The 17,173-nt window shown below is 33.9% G+C and overlaps 2 protein-coding genes across 3 annotated transcripts; one reads left to right on the top strand and one right to left on the bottom strand.

The window, feature by feature from the left end:
- Window positions 1-1,036: 1,036 nt before the first annotated feature.
- On the bottom strand, window positions 1,037-2,524 carry LOC102614464 (60S ribosomal protein L13-1). The gene is made up of 5 exons (XM_006485599.4): window positions 2,358-2,524; window positions 2,090-2,197; window positions 1,846-1,979; window positions 1,540-1,698; window positions 1,037-1,445 (listed from the first exon to the last, which is right to left on the bottom strand). The coding sequence occupies exons 2-5, from the start codon at window positions 2,193-2,195 to the stop codon at window positions 1,224-1,226; spliced, it is 621 nt and encodes a 206-aa protein (XP_006485662.2). The 5' UTR covers window positions 2,196-2,197; window positions 2,358-2,524; the 3' UTR covers window positions 1,037-1,223.
- A 12,646-nt stretch (window positions 2,525-15,170) lies between these two features.
- Window positions 15,171-16,682, top strand: LOC127902608 (uncharacterized). 2 transcript variants are annotated; one of them, XR_008055025.1, is made up of 4 exons: window positions 15,171-15,590; window positions 15,680-16,270; window positions 16,356-16,451; window positions 16,529-16,682. XR_008055025.1 is itself a non-coding variant. In XM_052442185.1 (2 exons), exons 1-2 carry the CDS (start codon window positions 15,195-15,197, stop codon window positions 15,920-15,922), a joined length of 639 nt encoding a protein of 212 aa, XP_052298145.1. In that variant the 5' UTR covers window positions 15,171-15,194; the 3' UTR covers window positions 15,923-16,336. The 2 variants fall into 2 exon arrangements, 1 of the variants encoding a protein (XP_052298145.1); XM_052442185.1 differs by lacking the exons at window positions 16,356-16,451; window positions 16,529-16,682 and having other exon boundaries at window positions 15,680-16,336.
- The last annotated feature ends 491 nt before the right edge of the window (window positions 16,683-17,173 follow it).

A 17,173-nucleotide genomic window follows, 5' to 3' on the forward strand; every position in this document is an offset into this window, starting at 1 on the left:
ATATAATGAAATAAAACACTTTCATAATTTTTCTCATTTTTTTTAAAGGTAAGGGGGGTGGACAAGTCCAAATATAATTTTTACCCTCCTTACCACTCCTTACCACTCTCAAGAATCGAACCCGAGTTTTGGTAGAGGTTACAACTGTATTGCAATCAACACGACCACGCCCTTAGGAGCTTCATGATTTTTCTCATTTTATTATATATATTTTTTAAGTTAATATAATTTTATTAAGTTAGAAAACTAAATGTATCAATTATTCAAAAATCGATAACTCTTGAAAATCCCTCGTTAATATTTAGGGATCCCCATGCCCTTTCCTCAAGCAATTCTAACAGGACGGGTAGGGAACAAAGACATATACAAAATATCAAAAATGGATACGAGGAGAACGAGTACGAGAATGTTGATCACCTTCCCTCTCCGCCCCGTTGCCACTCCAAAAAATTAAGTCCTAATTTTCCAAGAACTAACAAAATAAAAATGGCATGATAGTCTTAAAAGAGAGAAAACTCCCTTCAATCCACAACTCTATATCAAATGAATATCTTTATACTACATTCTCATCAATTGAAAAAGATAAAAATTAAAAAACATTGATGAAGTTAGGTAAGCATTCTAAAAATTTCTTCAAAGTCTATTCATTTATAGGGTAATAGAAAAACAAACAACTAAAAGATCCAACTATATTGAAACCGCTCTAAGGTAGAACACCCTTTTATAACCACGCAATTAAAATTATAATGAGCTTTTTTATTATTTTTCACTTTTCGTGTGTGGACGTGATTTTTGCTCTACCTTAGAACAAACTCCATGATAGCCATAGCCACAACTAAAATACCAAGCACAAGATTAGCTAATCTTTTAAGAAACCAACATGAACAAAACATGAAATTGTTAGTCTTTAAACACTTAAAAAAATGTTGCTTTAGCTACTATCCAAATTAAACACTGGTCAAACACAATTTGCATTGCAATAATGCACCCCAGACAAAATATGCCAACATTTTAAAATTGCCAATGCTGTAAAGGATTAAAAAACAAGACAACCATAGGGTAGGTCCATTGCAAATAATATAACCAAGAAATCTTCCCACATTCAAAATGAAATAACTTCTTCAAACCTAAAGCTAAGAGATTGAAATCACTATAACAAAAAGATTCAAAATTGAAATGTAAAATGTAGTGCCACACTCAATGTGCTGCTTAAACAAGTTTGTTTACTTCTTCTCTTCCTTTTCAGCCTCTGCAGCCTTCTTCAACCTGGCACCAAAATGGCGCTCGTTCGCACGCTCAATCCGGAGCTTGTCATAAGCCTTGAAGGACTTCATATCTTGAGTAACCTTAACAAGGTCGACAGTAGGCTTCTCAAGAGTAATGGGCATGTAAGGTCCTTGTACTTGAGTTGCTGTTGCCAATTCCTCAGGAGCAGAATCACCAGCCTGCAAAGCATCCAGATATAAATCAAGATAACCAATGACAAAAACTAAATAAAATAGAATCTCTTACTTAGCAGATTTAAATTAAAAAAATTACCTTAAACTTGCGAGCACGTCTTGGGAAAACAACCAACTTGGCCTTGTAAGTCTTCAGCCTCTGAACATTAGATTGAAGACCCTCAAGAGAACGGTTCTTGCGTCGATGATCGACTGAAATGCCAATTGTTGGAGCCAGTTTCTTGGGAATTCCAGCAGCCTTAGGGTAAAGAGAATAAGATTAACTAAAGCAATAATAACAAAGAAACATCAACTGAATCATAATTAACATAATGTGAATGCATAAGCAATATATTAATCAAATCAATTATCGAAAATGAAACTAAAAGAAAAAGAAGAAAGAAACCTTGAGTTCCTCAAGAGTAAAGCCTCTGCCAGCCCTTAATTTCATGTTATATTTCAAAGTCTGGCCATGAACGACGGGGCGAAGAGGACCAGCAGTAGGGCGAGGGAAGATTTTAACGGCCTTCTTTTGACGAGCTGTTAGTGATTTTTAAACAAACAAACAACTAATAAGCACCAACAAAATGAAAACGATATCAACAGGAACAAGAAGTGAAATAAAGCTAATTAAAGAAAAGAATACCGACCAACTCGTCGTCGATTTTTGCGAGCCGGTTGGTTAAACCAAGTCTTGACATAGTTCTGCCAATGCTTCTTAAAGTGCCCATTTGGAATTACATTGTTGTGCTTCATTTCTGTGAGCACAATCACATTCACAACCAGATTCAGAACTAACTATCAAATATAAAAGATTTAAGATTGATGGGCATATAATTACATGTAATTTTAATTAAAGTTAACTGAATCCATGACCTAGAGCTAGATGCTAGAAGAGAGAGCTTGCTTGTTACATACTTGTTTACAGAGCGAAATGCAGAAGACTATCTCCGTTTCTCTCAGTCTCGACGGCAGCAAAGCCGAAACGAACGAATTTGATGCGTGAGGCTTTGCTTCATATACTAATGGCCACAAAACTAAACCCTAGCTAGCCACTCGCCTTATCTAATGGGCCGGGCCGGGCCGGGCCACTTCGATCGGTTTTAAGAGTTCATGACTGGTGAATTCAAGTTCAATTACTACTCAATTTTATGGGCATTATCTACCCACATTTTGCTTTTCGTATTTTTTTAAACGCGCGCGAACACACACACACACATATATATATATATATATAGAATTTCACTTAAAAATTACAATGTGTTGCATCCATCCACTTCGGTCTTCACGCTGTTACGAGAACTAACATAATATTGAGCAAATGATTTTTTTTTTAATCTTAAACATAAAATTACTATTTTGTCCTAAATAAATCCAAAAAAATCAGATTTAATATGAAGCCCATGCAATCAATAATTTGCTTGTTGCAATATAAAGTAAAATTAAACATTGTAAATATTTGATAAGGCATCGACCTGTGGATAGCCATAAAATTGTCCTTGCAAAGAAGACAAATTTTGTTTTGTTCACGCTTAAAACTACTTGAAACCACTCAAACAGAATCCTCTATTAAATTAGATAGCAACAAAAATTTTCACAAGAATGATACATAAACAAACAAAATGAGACAAAAAAATTAAGAATACTTGCTTTTTTTTTTTTAATCTTGATCTCTCAACTCCCTCTCATTTTCTCTTTCTCTAAGCTCCCTATCCCGACTCCTCTCTCTTTCTATAACCTCCTTATCACGACTCCTTTCTCTTTCATTGCGATTGCTCCAATACATTTATGACTGATTCCCACTTCGATGCGACTTCTCTATCTCCCTCTCTTTGTCTTTCTCCCTCTCTCATTTAGTGTCATGAACTCGTTCTCTCCTTTCTGATCTTGACCGCAATCTCTATTTTTGTCCCTCTCATTCTTCTCCTTCCTGCTACTCCCCGATTTATCATTACCAAAAAATTTATCACAAAATTTCTAGGGTTTCTAAAAAAAATGATTAACAACAATCACCATACAGATTCTTAAATAACATTCTTCATATGAAAATTAAATGAATCAGTAAATAAATTCAACTAAACTTATTTGATAGTAGCCTAAAACTGCCAAAAACTAAAACGTAGAGACTTCTAAATAGCTCACAACTTTTCTTAAGACTCTGAATCTTTGAATGAACAAAAGTTTCAGTACTCAAGTGTAGTTTGTTGATGAAAATGGGTGGAAATTGCAGAAAAAAGGCAGGATTTTGTTGCTTCTTCATGCATGGTTGTGGGTCACAAAGTTGAATCAATGCTTTTTTTTTTTTTTTTGCTTGTTGTGCTCTGGACCATTTTTGCCTTTTTTTTTTTCCTCTTATCATGTTTAAACGATGTCGTTTTGTGTTGCATAGGTGAAATGACAATTTTTACCCCTATAATGTCATCAAGGTTATAATAGTGTGCAGCCAGAAATGGACAAGTGTAAGGAAATGTAATTTCACATGAAACTCAGCAACAAAAAAAAAAAAAATTTCTGAAGCACAAGTAATATAATTATTTAAAACTTTATAACATTAAAAACACACACACACACACATATTGTACTTGTGCTTTAGAAATAATCAATTGTAAAGAGAATCAATTAATAGCATGTTTACTTGTAGGTTTGAGGGATTGAAATCTCGAATATAAATGATCGATGATGTTTACATATTAAAATATAAGGGGAATGGGAATGAAATTTGTGGGCTCATATAGTTTTGAAATTAAGGAATTTGAGCTTAATTCTCATGGAATATTGGAAGTCAAGCTCCCATTCTTTGAACTTATTATTTTATCCCACAAAATTTTATAATTTCACTTTTGTCCACAGTTAATTTTTTATTATATTGTTATTGTTATTATTCTTATTCTTGTCATTGTTAATATTACTACTATTAATAATATATCATTATTATTATTATTATATCAATTTTGTTATCTCATATATATTGGTAATAATAATAATAATAATAATAATAATAATAATAATAATAATAATCTCTTTAAATTTAATGATTTTATTTCCTAATTGAATAAGGTTAATTTTGAACTTTTGTAATATATGTGAGGTATTTCCTAATTGAATAAGGTTAATTTTGAACTTTTGTAATATATGTGAGGATATGTATGAAATTATATAAATTATAAAATTGATTCTAAAAATCAGACTTTGGAAAATTACTTTTTTGTAGGATGTGGTGATTTGTCAAAAGTGATTTTTAAAAGAATTTACCCAACACAAAAATCAATTTTTTTTAATTTTTCAAAATTATTTTTAAATCCCTTAAAGACAATCCATATGGGCTCTAAGCCTATTTTATCCCTTACCTCCCCATAATTTGAACTTAGGTGACGAGTGGAAAAAAAAAATTGAAAACTAATTGGTCAAGCCGGCCTCTAAAAGTTTCTAATTTGTGTACCTAAGCAAGAACAATACTTTACAAAACTAACGGTTATGAATAGATTTTCTATTTATGTATTAGAAAGAAATTATTAGTGAAAGCTGATGGCACATGATAACTTCATATTAATTCAAGTGTCAGTGTTTGCTTTTTTAATCCTTAATTAAATTAGAAAAGTTTCTTACAATATAAACAACCTTTTTATTCTTAAATGAACTTATGTAGTGTTTACTTTCTGGAGTGAGAGTGTGGAGTGTGGATTCCTCCCACTCCAGTGTTTACTTATCTTGAAAAAGGGGGGAGTGGGAGTGGGAATCCGTGGGTCCCACTCAATTTTGGAGTGGGGAGTGGGATTCCCACTCCCATGGGGGGAGGTGGGAGTGGGAATCCACTCCCCCCTCTTCCCATTTTATCCTTATAAAAATAAATAAATAAATAATATCATATTTATTAAAAATAATAATTATATCATATTTATAATTATATCATATTTATGCACATTTAAATTGGTTTTATCAAACCAATTGAAATTACAAAACCTTCTTCCCAAAATGTTGTTGTCTCTGCTGAAAGCTCATCTTCTCAAATTGTGCTTTCTCAGCCAACACCTTCAAAGAAAACCTCCGATTGGTTTGATAAAACCCATTTTCAAAACATTCTTTCTATGGAAGATGAATTTTACCATTCTGATCCTTTTCAAAGCATTTCAAAGTTTTTCCCCAAAGGCTGGTTTTTCAAACCATGGGATTTGACAAAACCCCAGTCTTATTATCAAAGCATTTTGGAAATAACTGAATCAGTTAAATTCAAACATTTCTTTCTTGACAAAGCCAATTTAAATGTGCATAAAATTAAATTGCAGAAAAGTAAATGCTTTAAAGTAAATTGCGAAAATTTAAATTACATTGAACTTTAAAAATTTAAAGAACTGAAATTTAAACATACATCTTTGCTTTGGTTGGCTTTTACAAATTTTCAAATCTTTCCAGAAGGGAAGATTGAAAGACGGGAAGATTGAAGATAAAGAACTAGTCTGATCACCCAAAGCTCTGTGATAGAACTATTGTGTAAACAGAAAATTTCTTTGAACTCTTCGGACTTTAGAGAGAGAGAGTTTTTAGAGAGAAGGAAGAGAAGAAGAGAAATGAAAAACCTTTCTCAAAGCCAAATTTCTCCTCATCTAGCAAAGTTCAGATAGCCCCTGATACTCCTCAATCTAGCAAGATTGGAGTATTAGAGAAAGATGACCAAACTTCTATTGCCTCTTCTGACTTAGAAGCCTTTACCAAAGAACCGGTTTCTAAAGCCAATAAAATCCATTGGGAACTTGCTATCCCTACTTCCAAATCTCCACCTGATTTGACTATAGACAACAGGCCTAGTGTATTAAATCAAGCTCGATATAATGCATCCTCTGTCTATGAGTGGAATATAGATGGAATGTCTGAATACAACATCCTAGGTGTATTGCAGCAAATGACCATGGCAGCCAATGCCTATAAAACCCAATCAGGAACTTCTGACAAGGCCATTGCAGAAATCCTAATTGCGGGTTTTACTGGTCAACTTAAAGGATGGTGGGATCATCTTCTCACTAAATTGCAGCAATTAGACATCTTTAATGCCATCCAAACCGATGAGAATGGCGCTCCCATTCTTGACGAATTTAATAACCCAATTCAGGATGCTGTTGCCACCCTGATATTGACCATTTCCCTTCACTTCATAGGTGACCCTTCTCACCTTAGGGACAAAAACGCCGAGTTACTACACAACTTAAGGTGTAGAAAACTTAGTGATTTTCAAGAGTACAAAACCACTTTCTTTACTAGACTCTTCCTTAGGGATGATGCAAATCATGTAACTTGGAAGGAAAAATTCCTTGCAGGTTTACCTACCCTATTGGGAGAAAAGGTTAGGAATTCCATCAAAGCTCTTTATGACAATCGTATTCCTTATGACGAGCTCACTTATGGTGAACTAGTCAGTTTTGTCAATAAAGAAGGTTTAAAGATCTGTCAAGATTTGAAATTACAGAAACGTCTGAAGCAAGAGCTTAGGAAATCTAAGCAAGAGTTAGGCAGTTTCTGTAAGCAATTCAACTATGACCCCTTTAAAGCTTCTACTTCCAAAAATTGTAATGGTAAGTGTTCTTCGAAACCTTACAAGAAACATTACAAGTATAAGAGCCATAGGAAACCCTTTCATGATCTTAGGAAACTTCCTTATAAGAAACCTTCAAGGCCTTATAAGAAACATAGTTTCTCTAAAAAGAAAGAGTTTAAAGCCAAACCTAAAACCCCATTCAATTTCAAAGATGCTACATGTTTTAAATGTGGCATGAAAGGTCATACTGTAAAGTTTTGCAGAATGAACAAAAGACTCCAAGAGCTTGACCTCAATGAGGACATCCTTTCCAAAATTGCCCCCCTCCTTATAGAGTCTTCAGACTCTGAGTCTTCTATGTCGGGAGATAGTAACCCTCTCCAAGTAGATGAGTTATTTGATTCAGACACCTCTGCATCTAGCAGCAACGATTCTGATTCAGATTCCTATTTAAAGAAAATCAATGTTTTGACTAAAGACCAAGAGATTTTTCTTGAACTTGTAAAGCATATTTCTGATCCAAATCTTCAAAAGGATTATCTTGATAAACTTTTAAAAACTATGGATTCCGACAAAGCCGGAACCTATGCTGAGATTTCTAAAGTTCCAATTATCAAAAAGAATTCTTATGATCTTACTCAGATTCTAAGTCAGATCTGGATCCAAAGGCTTGACTTCGGTCGCATCGTTCCGGTAGAACAACGCCACGTACCTCTCTAAAATTTGACCAACCGCGTTCAAATTTGTTTGATCACTGTATGATCCAAAGAACTCCATAATCAAAGCTGGTAATTTATTATTTTAAAATTTGGAAAAGCCGATCCGTTAATTGTTTAATTTGAGTTTTTAATATTGAAATCCTACGAAAACACATCCATCCTTCGATCCTATTTCCTTCTGGTATTTAAATGTGCATAAAATTTAAATTATATCATGATATAATTATATTAAAGAACTGAAATTTAAATCTTTATATCATGATAAAATTTAAAGAATTCTTAATTATATCATGATAAAATTTAAATGTGGATCATAAGAATTCTTCTGGAATTTAAATGTGCATAAAATTAAATTGCAGAAAAGTAAATGCTTTAAAGTAAATTGCGAAAATTTAAATTACATTGAACTTTAAAAATTTAAAGAACTGAAATTTAAACATACATCTTTGCTTTGGTTGGCTTTTACAAATTTTCAAATCTTTCCAGAAGGGAAGATTGAAAGACGGGAAGATTGAAGATAAAGAACTAGTCTGATCACCCAAAGCTCTGTGATAGAACTATTGTGTAAACAGAAAATTTCTTTGAACTATTCACTGTAGCGGGACTTTAAGTGCACAGTAACATCTGGAAATCTGCACTGTTCACTGTAGCGGGATTTAAGTGCACAGTAACAATTGGATCGTAGCTTTGAATAGTAGATGCTTTGTACATATACGAAAATACAGACTGACGTGCAATACGGGTGAAGAGACATGTGCGCTCTCACTTGTGTCCAGGGGACCACCCGGAAAAATAAAATTACCTTTTTTTTTTTTTTTTTTTAAAGTAAATAATCAAATAATTATTTACAATGCTTTACTGGAGAGAAAATGCCGAAACAATCATCTTCGTTTTCGTCTCCAAGGGAAATGAATGGCTCTTCGTCATCATCATTTTCTTCATCTTCATCTTCAGAGGAATCTGCAGCTGAGGACTTTGATCGTGAGGCGAGGAGCTGTTCCATGGCTTTGAAATACTCATCTTCAGTTTTGACGCTTGCCAAAAGAGACTGGGCTTTGGATTTTTGGGTTAGGAAGGTCTGTTGGGCTTTAGAGGCTTCTAAGGTTGGTTGTAGGAGGTTTTTAGAGGAGAGCCAATCTTTGATCATGTTAACAGTCAATTTGGACTGTTCATCAAATTTTGACCACCATTTGACTTTAAAGGTTCTTTGAAGGATGACTTGGGAATCCTGGGTGTGAAAACGGAGGTTCCACGAACAGACCCACGGTAGGAAGAAATTTGCACAAAAGCAAAGAAAGGGGGAAAATCTTTTTTCTGAGTCAGAAGGTAAATAATGGGCTTTGAAAATGTTTAGGCAATTTGTGGCGTTTGGTGTTAGGATTTGTGGAATTGGGCCAAAAAGATTCCACCAGTGATGAAACCAATTTGGGAGACTTTGAACGGTTATCTTTGTGTTGAAGAAAAATAACCATGAGTGAGATTTTTTAGGGTTTTGGATAAAAAAGGTGTTGTACCATGCTTGTTGGTAATCCCAGTAGGAAAAAGTCCGACAATGTGGTAAACGGGTTTCAAAATTTAGAGGGAAGGTTTTAATTTATATGGCAGATCTGATACAGATCAGTCTGCAAGCATGCTTTGACTCACTAGTCTTCCCGGAAGAAGAGCTAGAAAAGGATGATGTTCTACAGTGTATAGGATCTATGAACAGAAACCTATGGTCTATCTATGGTTTTGTCAGAATGGCTACAGGTATGGTTTTACAGCCCTAAACGGATGACCTTATCCTATGGCGGGACTTACTACCAGTAAGGATTCACCACACAACAAAACTTCAAAATAAAACACAAGTCTATAAACACAGAACTATAAACTGCTTTACACTATCCTCCCCTTGGCTCTGATACCAGAAGGAAATAAGATCGAAGGATGGATGTGTTTTCGTAGGATTTCAATATTAAAAACTCAAATTAAACAATTAACGGATCGGCTTTTCCAAATTTTAAAATAATAAATTACCAGCTTTGATTATGGAGTTCTTTGGATCATACAGTGATCAAACAAATTTGAACGCGGTTGGTCAAATTTTAGAGAGGTACGTGGCGTTGTTCTACCGGAACGATGCGACCGAAGTCAAGCCTTTGGATCCAGATCTGACTTAGAACAGATCAATAATCCGCACGTTCTGGTTTCCAGCCTATATACCTAAACTTTTTACCAAATAATTATTAGATTCTTTTTGCAAGCCTAGCAACACATACATCTAAAGGCTAGGGTGCAAACACAGTACCAGATCCGGTTCCCGGAAATGGTGCTCTGAAGGAATGGAGGAAGAAGAGAAGATTTACAACTGAGGATCGAGATCCGGTCTCTTTGCCTCAGAGGAATGTAGAATTTATATGGCAGATCTGATACAGATCAGTCTGCAAGCATGCTTTGAAAAGAAAAGTGCTTTAAAAATAAATTGCTAGAATTTAAATGTGCATAAAATTAAATTGCAGAAAAGTAAATGCTTTAAAGTAAATTGCGAAAATTTAAATTACATTGAACTTTAAAAATTTAAAGAACTGAAATTTAAACATACATCTTTGCTTTGGTTGGCTTTTACAAATTTTCAAATCTTTCCAGAAGGGAAGATTGAAAGACGGGAAGATTGAAGATAAAGAACTAGTCTGATCACCCAAAGCTCTGTGATAGAACTATTGTGTAAACAGAAAATTTCTTTGAACTCTTCGGACTTTAGAGAGAGAGAGTTTTTAGAGAGAAGGAAGAGAAGAAGAGAAATGAAAAACCTGAGGAGTCTGAGTCTTCCTAATAATAATTTTTATTCACATAATTTAAATTAAAATTAATAAAAAATTATGATTTACATAATTAAGAATATTAGAATAAAATAATAATTATATCATATTTATTTTATTAAATTTAATAAAATAAAAATAAATAAATATTATATTTAAATTAATAATATTAAACATTAATTTTAATAAATATTAATTATTTATTTAATTAATAATAATAAATATTTTATTCTAAAAAATATTAATTTTGTACTATATTATCAATAATAATATTTTATTTGTGTTGCTATTATTAATAATTTTTATTCACATAATTTAAATTAAAATTAATAAAAAATTATGATTTACATAATTAAGAATATTAGTAATTATTATTAATTTATAAATATAATAAAATATTTATTTGATTTTTCAAATATATTTTTTATTAATTTTTTAATTACAAATTATAATTCTGTACATAAGGATAAAATTGTAATTTAAAATAATTTACTCTCAATCCAAGATAAAGTAAACAAATAATTAGAATTCTGATTGACAATCCATACTTTCATTTAGTCTAAGTAAACACCCTACTCCCACTCCCACTCCACACTCCTAATCCAAGGATTCCCACTCCTCAAGATTCTCACTCCAATCCAAAAAGTAAACGCAGCATTAATAACTAGTAAATACAATGGAGGATGTTAATTAATCAAGCTTAACTTTGGCTTGCTCTCAGCAACACTTGTCAATACTTATTTTCTTGGGAGCCGGAGCATCGGTGGCTGGTAAGCATGTATTTATCACCAACAATATCAACCTTCATTTAGCAGTTCATACAATTTCAAGTATGACTAAAATGAGGGAAAATAATCCAATCTTAAGAAGTAGCTACCACTGGCCATAAATTGCATATTAAAGAAATTAAATTAACCTTTGGCCTTCGACTACGGCCTAGAATATTAGATATGCTCTATGGAGAAAAAGTGACTTCTTGTACAAAGAGCATATCATATGAAAACTCTATCCTAGCTACTTTATCTAGTGACGTAATCCCTAGCGGAAGCAGAATAACTATAAAGTAATACCCACTCACTCGACACAAATAGCCGAATACACGAGTTTAAGTTTGATGTGGTGCGTGTGAATTGCTTTGTCGTCCTCCAACTTTGTGACGGGTTAGATATCATTTTCATTCAAACAACTCAGTACTACTGTGATTTTTACAATAATACTCAACATCGTGAGGTTAAGATTTAAACAGGAACAATAGACAATTGTGGGAAAATTTGATAAGAGCTTAATTGTACAGTAATTTTTATCACTTCTTTTTTTTACAATTATTTGATATTTTATTGGACTTATTGAGTTTTTATTAGTCTTGTATATTTTATTGGAGTTCTTGAGGCAGAGAAATAAAAAAGGAGTAGAAAACTTGGAAATTGGTTTGAAGAACTTAGATTATGATTCTACAGATTTTGATCATTTCTTCGACTATTTTTTTGGACTTTATTCATATTGTTGGGCTATAATGAACTTAAGCTAAGGTTAAGGATTTATTTTGGGCCATAAAGTCAATTCTTAGATGATTATTTGGATTTTCTAATTGGGCATTCAATAAAAATAGATTCCGGAGTTATTTTGACATACAGGCCTATTTTCTCAATTTCAAGTCCTATTTTTACTAGGAAAGGAGAGCTTACACAAATTTTACAGGTCCTACAACTATTAGGACTAAAGATCTATATAAACACTAGTAGAAACAGGCTGATGCTACAATGCCGGGCACTGAAGGCCCGGCACCATGCTGGAAACGAAAAAAAACCGTTGGATTCAATTAGATTGAATCCAACGGTTGAGATTCAATTTATATTAAAAATAGAAAAAAATGGGTGACCTGGTAAACCAATTCCCTGAAAAGAAAAGCCCAGAAATTCCTCTCTCCTCAATCCAATTTCTTTACTTTCTCAAAAGAAAAATCCCTAAAATTTCATCTCTTTTTCAAGTTCATAGTTTCTCTCATCCCAATTTGTTCACTCAACAAGATCAAATCAACGGTCTCTCTTGCAGTAATCAACCAATCGGATCCATGTACTGAGGTATTTTGTTTGTACACGAGAGGTAGAGAGAGGTAGAGGCAGAGCCAGTATCGCGCGCTGCTTCTTTTCCAACCGTCCACCGTCACCTTCGTTGCAATGTTGTCTACAGCATGAGCTACCATCAAATGAGCTGCAGGAAGCTTTTAGGGTGGCGTATCCTGGAATGGAACCAAAAAAAGAGTTGAGGTTTATGTTTGGAGTCATTCTTGGACATGACGAGCAGCGCAGATGAGTTGCAGGAAGAGCATTGTTGCTGGAGGTAACTCTTCTGTTCTTGTCATGTAAAGAACCTAGTGTTGTGATGCTAACTAGTAAGTCCTAGTTTTTTTATTATCTTTGATCATTTTGCATTTCCTCACTTGCATTCTCAAGATTTTTATATTTATCATCAAGGAGAGGTGAAATTATTATTTAATGACTAGTATTTTGTATATCACTAGCATTATTCTTTATTTTTTGTGATTTTGCTTTTTAATTTGTTTAATTGGGTGTAGCCATTATATTGTGCCTGAATTGGTAGTTGATGTGAACTAATCTTATGCATCTTGCAAGGCTATTCAAGAGTATATAAAGGGAAAATCTCTAAGTTCTCTTCAAAATATTAGATTTCCTGATTGTGTAATCTCCTTTTTCTTTTTCTTTTATGCAATTTAGCTTGGTGTGGAAAAACACAATAAGAGCTTATAAACAGAAAGAGAGCTAACAAATATTTTTATTTGTTTCTTTTTCTTTTCCAGCCGTTCAATCTCGATAATCATTACCGAAATCATTACTGTGAAAGCTGAAGTTGTGACGAAGCTCCTCAAAACAGGCGAAAGGTTTTATTTTGAATTTTTTGGTCTACAAATTTTCCTGAGATGATTAATGGTTTGAAGAGATGATTAATGGTTTGGAAGCATGAAATTGGCAAGAAAAACATGAGAAAATGGTGGGTTGTAGGGAGAGAGAGCGTAGGTTATGAGTTTTAGAGAGAGAAGAAACTAAAAAAAGTTATCAAACACACTTTTGTCTGGGAATACACTTCGTACTGGAATATATCAACTAACCGTTATGAAATAAACGGTGAACCGTTATCTTCCAGAGTTAGAATAATATGTTTATGGAAATTGTCGGTTCACCATTAGCTCTTGTTATTGTCTAGAATTGTAAACACCGTTATTGTTTTTCTTTTAGCTCTCGTTATAAATTTAATTGATACTACATTTATGTATGGTTTATTTCAGGATTTGAATTATAACATACAGTTATAAAATGGAGTCAACAGAAGCTAGAAGGGGAGGACCTGGTCAGAGAGCGTGGATACACTTTTTGTAAGTATAAAATTATTGCTTTGAATAAAGTTCTTATTATAACTATCAATTATGTTGACGTAATTAGCTGAACTAAAATGTTGTGTACAGTAAGCATGAAGCAGAAAAGGTCAGGCAAGAAGGGATAAAAAAAGTTTGTAGGGCGACAATTGTTGAAAAATGGAAGAAATTAACGAATGAGGAGAAGTGCCGATTTGGTACGATGCATGAGGACCCAAGTTCAAATGTTGGTGAAATGAGCATTGAAAAAACAGATGAAGAACAAAAAATTGAGGATAAGCATAGCCAATGTAATTTATCTCGTTGTCGTGTCAGTGCATTTAGTAAGGTCATTTCCACACTGTCGCCCGACCAACAAGCTGCAATTAGAGAAATTGGCTTCGGAAGCATGCTAGAATTACGATGTGGTCGCCTGAGACAAGATTTCTGTGAAACACTTGTCCAACAATGTGATACAAAGAGGCATTGTATAGTTTTGCACGGGAGAGAGTTTTGTTTAAACCCTACAACCTTCAACATCGTAATGGGGATCAAAGATGGAGGGGAACCAGTACACATCCGAGAAGAAGCGGGTGATATAATTGAACTGCGTGCCAAGTATAGAACAGGTGGAAGAGGAATTGAAATAGCCGCAGTTAGTGAAAGATTGATAGCTAGTGAGAGTAGTGATGATGACTTTAAGATCATGTTTTGTTTGTTTCTTCTAGGAACTGTATTGTGTCCCACAAGTGCCAGCTACATCAATCCAATGTATTTGCATGCCCTAAAAGATGTGCAGTTAATTAGGAAAAAGAATTGGGCTACATGGTGCTTCAACTTTCTATGGGACGGCATAGCAAAGTATAAAGATCATCAAGTGAAGTCAGTTAGTGGTTGTGTTGTGTTTTTAGAGGTATATTTAAGAAATCTTAGATGCCATAATTAATTTGCCAAATACGAAAAATAAAATGACGTAGTAATTATTTTTTGAATGAACAGTTGTTCTACTTTAGTGCTGTTTTGTATGATCGGTATTCTATAGACAGAACAGTTTGCCCTGTTAGTGTATGGACCAAGGAAGAGATTCGGCGCTTATTGAATTGGCGGAAAAAGTTTGGGGACATGACAAGTACTGAGGTTTGTTTTATTTTTTGTCTTGTTCACACATGTATTTAATTTTGTTTACAGTTATTTAAATATATTTTTTGTCTTGTTCACACATGTATTTAATTTTGTGTATATTTATTGTAGGTTCCAATGCGCGAATCAAATTTTTTACAGCTCGAAAGAAATTTCCCTCATTTTGAACAAACCAAAGATGATGGGCCGAGCACTGTTAATATGGAGGAAGCTTTTAGGGTACTAACACAGTGTGTCCACAGAATTGAACACAAAATGGATTCGTTCAATGTGAGAATGGAAATGGTTGAGAAGTCTTTAGAGGAATTGAGATCCAAGTCTCCGGTTGGTGCACCATCAAAACAACCATCTGATCCATGCCCGCAATCTCCGAGCTTGAAAATAGTAGAACCAACATGTCCAGTCAGAAAAACCGAGCCAACCCCTGATGGAAAAAACAAAATGGTAATGGATAGCGACGAGGACTCTGTGGATCGCAAATTGAACATGAGCCTCGATAAAATAATGGGCTGGATGGGGACAAGAGAAGGAATCAGTGAATTTCGCAAAGATCCTACCCACTTTGTCCCTATTCCACCACCTAATCTCCGAGATGAGGTACAGTTTTATAACGTCATTTTCTTAAAATTATTTCGATGATAACTCACTTATAAAGTAACTTACATATAAATTTATTTTTTATAAAGGATATAGATGAACTAGTTCAACTTAAGCAAGAACCTCAAACATCTACTAGTGTCAGTGTCCTGCCAACGCGACCAAATAGGAATCGTAGGCCAGGCCGATATCAACTTTCACCGTACGATCAAGTGTCCAAAGGAGTAAATCCCAAGTATAAAACTGGTCCGTTTCAAGTCAATGATCCAATTACATTGGAAGAATTGAAGCTTATTCAATATGCTTTTAACAAAGAGGGTGACGGAAGGTAAAATTCAGAAGTCTGAAATTAGTTTTCTGTATATAGTTGTTATGCTATACGACTAAAAAATTATCGTGTTTTGTCTTTAGTGAAATCATTGTTTCTAGTTATGGCGAAATTCTTAATCGACATTCTTTATTGACTCTTTTACCGGGGGCTTATCTATGTGGCGAGGTATTAGGTTTCAACATTTGGTGATGTCACAATATATGTTTGTCGTTTATTATATGTTATTATCTATCTCAATAAATATGATCACTTTTAGGTGATTTCTATGAAAGCACATCACCTCACCCTCATTCAGCAGGTGGTGGAGAAAGATGTGCCAATGAACTGGTATTTACCAACAAGATATTCTGTGAGTCTCGCCGGTACTTGTTGCATTGTGCTTTGGTTTCTTTATTGACAACTTCCTTGTGCAACGTTGTTTTTATTATGTGTAGCAAGCAGTTCTAATGGTCGGAGATGAGGTGGATTGTTTTGCAAGGGCAGCTAGATGTGGAAAGAATTTTATGCAACATGTGCATATGTGTCAAAAGGTTAGTTTGTTAACCTTTAACTTATTTCAGTTTCTACTAGTGTGCTTGGTGTATGACATTGACAATTGAAATGTCAGATTTATGTGCCAATAAACGATGAATCATCTCATTGGTACTTGCTGATCGTGAATGTCAGAAATACAAGTGCAGAAATATGGGATCCTCTTCCAGATCCCCGCAGTAATAGAAGACGGCACGATCAAGCCATGCGCATTGTATCTTAATCATGTTCTTTTTTTTTTTGGTTATCTATTTAACATTATCAGTTATGTATATTGTGCTATATTCATATCCATAATATTGTCTGGTTTTTGACATTGTTGACAGTTACATTCCTTAGATTGGATTCTGCAGCCCCAATTGCCAAGCAATATGCAACACGTGAAGTTTCAAGACTTTCCAATCAACCGGGGCATTGGAGTTCCAAAGCAAAGGAATGGATATGACTGTGGGGTTTATGTGATAAACTATATGGACAGCCCAGAATTTATTCCGAAGAAATCGTCAACTTTGGTACGACTATGCCAAACTTGTTTTATTGTTGAACTAAAAATTTTGTTAACTTTATAATTATATAAAAGCTACTAATTATATCAAAGTAATATTAGTTTCCTTTCAAATTGTCCAGTACACATCTGAGGATACACGGGGTAGGCTAGCCATTCAACTAATTAATTCTGCATTAAATCAAAATCGAGATAAATTGCTGGAACTAAGCAATG

The sequence above is a fragment of the Citrus sinensis genome, chromosome 1, assembly GCF_022201045.2.
Source record: "Citrus sinensis cultivar Valencia sweet orange chromosome 1, DVS_A1.0, whole genome shotgun sequence".
Lineage (NCBI taxonomy): Eukaryota > Viridiplantae > Streptophyta > Magnoliopsida > Sapindales > Rutaceae > Citrus > Citrus sinensis.